Source organism: Octopus bimaculoides, chromosome 2 (assembly GCF_046866305.1).
Source record: "Octopus bimaculoides isolate indiv1 chromosome 2, ASM4686630v1, whole genome shotgun sequence".
In the NCBI taxonomy this organism is placed as follows: domain Eukaryota; kingdom Metazoa; phylum Mollusca; class Cephalopoda; order Octopoda; family Octopodidae; genus Octopus; species Octopus bimaculoides.
Genome location: NC_142929.1, coordinates 149,014,680 through 149,021,431, shown reverse-complemented (window position 1 = coordinate 149,021,431; position 6,752 = coordinate 149,014,680). Strand labels below are relative to the sequence as shown.

Below are 6,752 nucleotides of genomic sequence, written 5' to 3'. Positions count from 1 at the left end.
ATATATATATATATATATATATATATATATATATATATATATATATATATATATATATATATATATATATATATATATATATATATATATATATATATATGTATATATATATATATATATATATATATATATATATATATACATACATATAAAACTATACATATATAGTTTACAGATGAGATCCAGAGATTCTCCGTATAGAAGACACGTGGTAGTGCTCAAAAGATTCAAATTTGACTCTAATATGTAAAAAATTAAATCTTCTCTGCCCTGATGACGGTAGCTCGTCTGATCCAATGTTAATTGCATCCATGCGATTGCATATTGTGATGAAGTAAATCTACCAATATTTTTATGGATCGCAGAGTCCTCAGAAACAGCTGCTGGACTTCAAGCAACTTTCTTACCGTCCTTTATACTCTTTGTAAGTTAGACCTATTAATATAAACGTCTATATATTTATACATAAAAAATCATTATCTGAAAGTGTCCACCTTTTGCTTTCCTTCGTTTTACATGTATACAAATATACACATTTTGTATTTGATGCATTTAATAAATTTAATATATTTGATATCTAAGTTGTTTATCGGCATAATTCTCCCCCTCTCTTTCTCTCTCTCTATCTTTATATATATATATATATATAAACAATGACAATAATAAGGATTATACCAAAGTGGCAAAGCTTTACATTTAATTCCTTTTTATATATACAGCTTTACATAGATCTACACATGTTTCAAATGCACCGATTACTAACCGTTGCAATTGCAACGCTACTATAATATCTGGGCAGTTACAGACAATTACAGCACACTCACGTAAGCTCAACATTTGTAACGTAGAGCTATTGTACAGTATTACATCATACAGTACAAACGAAATTAGGTAGGAAAATACTTGAGGAAAATATTCATATACTGTATAAATTTCCACACAAAAATAGAGAAGATTAATAATGGAAACCATACACTTATAACTATGCAATGCCAAAATTAACACGCACACACATCACAAAAATGTACATAAGAGTATCGATGCCTGAAACTAGTAGTCAAAAGATTTTGAGAGAAAGTTTACATGAATTCAATCAGTGTATAGGAAGAATACAGATATCATATATATGCAATTATTGCAAATACGACTGTGAAGCTCTGGAAACGTCGAATATGGGCTTGGGAAATATATTGTTCCAAGCCAAGGGTAAAAACAACAAACACGAAAATGCGATATATCTAAAATATATAAAAAATAAAGCTTTAACACAGTCATGTATTCAATGAAGCACTCATAGAATGTGTTCCCTTATATTCGTATATATATATATATATATATATATACGCGTGTGTGTTTATATGTATTGTATTGAAAGTGTATGTCAGTGTATATATACATATAATGCAGCATTGTATTTAGTTAATGCTTTCTTTTTTTTTTATAATTTGCAGGAGATCAGCATATCTTCATTCTGCATAAAAGGAAACAAAAAAAGGGAACTTTATAACCTTAATGCATCTGTCAGAGCGCCGACATGAGATGTATCTCCATTTTCATGAACAACACTTACAAATGTATGTCTAACATTATACTTAAGAAAAAAGAATCATTTAATCGCCATCGCCAGAACACCAGCACAAGCAAGGAAAATAATCCCAGCAATGTTTTGATGGACGTTAATAGTAGAAGAGGAGTAGCAATAAGGATAACATTACTCTATAATTAATGTATTAGAGAATCAAGCCAGAGTTAGATACGACGGCAAAGACAATAACAAGAGTGATTCGGTAAAACAACACAAAATATATACAGGAAAAGATACAGAAAACAATAGTATCACAATGATAATAGTAAACGGTAAATGATAAAAAACAACCCAATTTAACTCATTAACTCTATGAAGAATATTTAGGACACCAGCTTATTGTTTCCAAGTCGGCTATTTGAGAAGCAACACAAACACACACACACGCACACACATACATAGATACTCATACACACACATGCGCGCGCATAGATACACACACACATATACAAACACGCGCATGCACATTCGCATCACACTACCATACTCATACATACTCTCATACGCGCATACACAAACACATGCGCACACAGACATAGATACACACACACACACACACATATATATATATATAAACATACATTTATGCATACACACACTGACGCAAATACATAGACACATACACACAGACACACGCATCAACAAACACCTCAGCAAGAACAATAACAGTAAGATCTTCGACATTAAGAAATGTGAAGTCGAAAGCAGAAATATATGACATTTAGTATCCCACGGTGTCTATTGCAACAACGCTGAATTGAATTTGCTTGCAGCTATCGATGATATTACTGACTGTATAGCTCTCATCATTCTCTATGACAGTAACAACAACGAGAACCTCATCAACAACAATAACAACAATAGCAGCAACAGTAATATGAACAAGAACTACTAATGATCAATTCCCACAACATGATAAATAAAAGGAAGATTTAAACAATACACGTAATGTGAACAAAAAAGTAACATTTTTGCCTTTAAGTTGTACAAAGTTATAATTTTTTGTTACTTCTGATCGTCTAAGAACGTAGAGTTGGTGTAACTCGCCATTCGCCATAATTAAGTAGTATCAGTGTCCAGTAATTACTACATCAATCAATCAGTCAGTCAATCAGTCAATCAATCAACCAGTTTAAAGAACAGACGAATATGTCCTTTCATTCTCCTCTCAGTGTAGGTAACTCCTCTGCTCTTTTATCTACCCCCACTTCACAAGCTTGTTCTACAACCACATCAGAATATGCCTCTACGTTAACATCCGACATCGATTCTCTCAGTGCCGCTGCAGCAACTGCTGCCACTACCACAGCAGCAGCGGCTGCTGCAGCTGCTATTGCAGCAGCATCGTCTTACGAAAATATGTTCAGTTCGATATTTCTTACTAGTACCACAGCAGGGCCCGTGGCGAATTCGAACCGGTCATTAAAGTTGGATGACGCAGCAGTTTTAAACAGTGACACTAAATCTTCTCAGAATTCTATTTGCCACGGACAAAATGTTTATAAGAGAGTTCCTGACACAATGCCGTTTGGGATATTTGGTAATGCAACTTCTGATTTGAAAACGCCTATGGATATAAATGCTGGTATATCGCATTCGACTTGGCTCCAATTACACAAGTCCTCTCAAAATTGGTACAGTACGGCAGAGGTTATTGCAACTTCCGGAGGAAATAGGTTCTGTGTAACACCAAATAATTATGGCAACCATTTGCCCTGTCATCAACAAACAAGAAATTACCAAAATTTAGATTCGCTGGTCAATACATTTCCAGACATTTATTTTTCATCAAGTCACCAAATAGGTCATCAGCTTTTCTCAGGATTTTGTAGTTCAACAGCCATGATGCATATGTCCAATCAGTTTTCATATCCCGTCTCACTTAGTTCCTACTTAAACGGAAAACACAACCCAGAAGGTACATACACGCATTCGCATCGTCGACAGTTAGCTCGCCGATCTATTTGCGAATGTCCTAATTGCCAAGAATTTAGCAAACATGGAATATCAACAGAACATTTGAAAAAACCATTAATTCACAACTGTCATGTACCAGGATGTGGTAAAGTTTACAGCAAATCTTCACACTTGAAAGCTCATCTTCGTTGGCATACAGGTGAGCGTCCGTTCGTTTGTAACTGGCTCTTTTGTGGGAAGAGATTCTCGAGATCTGATGAGCTTCAGCGCCATTTCCGTACTCATACTGGCGAAAAGAGATTTACATGTCCTATGTGCAATAGGCGATTTACACGGAGCGATCATCTCAGTAAACACATAAAGATCCACAGTTCTAGAACATGTATCGGTGACCAACAAGGCAACATAAGTGGTGGAGACTCCGGTAGTGAATCAGACGGAGGAATGCAACCAACACAAATCGTTACAAACTACCCGCAAGCCACAGTAATGAGCAAGAATTAAATAATCTCGAAATAAAATTTCGATCACGTCTAATCAAGCATGAACTTTAAAAGCATGTAAATCAAAGACACTGATACATATTTAATACTACTGGATACTGAAATTTTAATTTTAAATACTTTAAAGTATTTCGTAGATATGAATAATATTTTCTGTAATGTGAATGTGAAGTTCACTGTTTTTCAATAAATCAATCCTTAATTTTGCAATAAATACTTTTCATAATCCATTTGTAATAATGAGTAAATCTATATTTATGCCTCGAAATATACGTTTACAAATGTTAACACACACTCGCACATACACCTATACACACATGATAATTATTTCCTGTTAGATGATAAATGGCTCATTAGTCATTGCTCAGTCACTCAAAGACATTTAAAAGAAACTAATTGAATGTGATGAGGAGATAACTCTACATCGTTGAATTATAGCTTACATAACACGCATACCGCTCTTTGAGTATCCATATCCAAATATCTATTGATAGGTAAAAGAAAGATGACCAGAAATAATTTGAAGCGCGAGTCTTCATTTTTTTTTTTCTTTTTTCAGAATACTTTCTCCTTAACTTTTCGTTTAGAAGACATTCAAAAGACAGTAGAGATTTCATTTTGGAGTTATCCGTACTGTGTGGTTTGACAGTTCACAGACTTAATATTACTATTCCCTGCGATAAATCTATCTATCTATCTATCTATCTATCTATCTATCTGTACACGCATTTACACCCCCTCATACCACATATACATACATACAAAGATACATATATACATACATACATACATACATACATACATACATACATGCATGTATACATATACATATATATATATATATATATATATATATATATATATATATATATATATATATATATATATATATATATATATATACATATATATATATGTATGCATGTATGTTTATGTATATATGTATATGTGTGTATGCGAAAACTAGTTACCGCATATATCTCAAATAACATTCTTCTTTCAAAAATGGAATGCTTTTCATTTTATATTAGAGAATCATGCGATCACAGCTGACTTTGCCCTGAATACTTATAACAACAACATCATATCAGTTCTTCCGAAGACGTTGACAAGCATCATACGATACCCTGCGACAGTAACTTAGATATGATTTTATAAGGAAACAACCTAATAAGAAAAATATTTTAGTAGGCAATTTCAAATCGCAAATGTCTTTTAGATTTCCTCACTTGTATTTACCACTAATCGTTACTGAAATACAAATGCGTTTATATGTATATTGTTAAAGTATATAGAAAGCTTACGAAGATTAACATATTAATATATAATAGGAAAACCGCAATAGACTAACAATTGTACCTCACCAAATATCAAATCAAATCACTGTTTCGTAGCAGTGAATTAAATAATATCACATTAAGATTATAGATGAATTCATTGCTCACTTGACATCCAGCTGATAGATTATTGTAGTCTAATACAGTAACGTAGTGTACTCAAATTCTAACATTAATCTAAGACAGAATAAAGAACAGATCCTATCACTAATCTCTTACACCCAAGGAAATTAGTTCTCTGTAAACTTCTTCCTGATCCCGTGTATTTCCTGCTGTCCTGACATTATAAGTATTTCAGAGAAACATTAGCAAATGCCGATCACAACGGCCACAGCGTATTTACGTGGGCTATAGCTCTTACTCCAATAGACCACACCAATAAACATTAACAACTCAACATATCATATAAAAGTCGACCATATAACCGTTTAAACTAAAGTGCATCTATCGTCTCTTCGTGTTAGATAAAGCTATATAAATGTTCTATGAGGGGCAAATGGAGAGTTCTTCTTCATCACATATGAGTTGGACAACTAAATGTGTGGTCACTTAATCACTAGCTATCAGGCTATTCTACAGTATATCTAATGCATTAAAGTGTCACGCTTATGTTTGCTGAGAATTAATTTCATGAATACGAACTAATATGAATTAATTAGAATGAGAAAATGAATTAATTAGGAGAAATTAATTATAAATGATGTGACATTTTAAGCATTGAACAAGGACAAGAAGTCATTAAATACACAAAAGACGAAAACTATTGTTTAGAAATAATAATATTAAAAATGGTATATACTCTGACAACAAAAATCTGTATGAGCAGATTTTGTGAAAGAACATTCCTATAAACAATTGCCCTAAAGTACAAAAATGAGTCCAGGCTTCGTTAGAAGGGATAGAATTACACAACGGGCGAAATGCTTAGCGGTATTTCGTCTGTCCTTAGGTTCTGAGTTCAAATTCCGCGGAGGTCGACTTTGTCTTTCATCATTTCGGCGTTGGTAAATTAAGTACCAGTTGCCTACTGGGGTCGATCTAATCCACTGGCCCCTCCCCACAAATTTCGGGCCTTGTGACTAGAGAAGAAAGGAATAGATAGTATTAGAAGTCGCCATTTTCCATCTACACGAAACAGCATTAAATACATAAACAAATGAAGAACCTGTACGTAATCGCTCGGAAAAGCAACCACAATTTCCACAGTTCATAACCTATCTTCTTGAAAAACAATGACATATTGGATAAGGATATACCTTGTTTCGAAACCCGGTACATTTGAACTGAAACAGCTGTATTCTCTAATCACATCTTACCCAAAACGGCCAATATATATTTCGTAATGTTAGACAACTCTGAAATAAGTAAAAGGTTTTGTTCGAAGTTCTGTATAGTCGACTAAAATCTTTA

At 33.4% G+C, this 6,752-nt stretch overlaps 1 protein-coding gene across 2 annotated transcripts in view; it reads left to right on the top strand.

Moving 5' to 3' along the window:
* The window catches only part of LOC106874940 (uncharacterized), an 85,918-nt gene extending 81,683 nt beyond the window's left edge, over nt 1-4,235 (top strand). For both annotated transcript variants that reach the window (XM_089347898.1, XM_014922853.3), the window contains exon 2: nt 1,452-4,235. In XM_089347898.1, the coding sequence (XP_089204024.1) occupies nt 2,735-4,006 (1,272 nt within the window). In that variant the 5' untranslated portion in view covers nt 1,452-2,734 and the 3' untranslated portion in view covers nt 4,007-4,235. The remainder of the gene's footprint in view (nt 1-1,451) is intronic.
* Nucleotides 4,236-6,752: the final 2,517 nt, after the last annotated feature.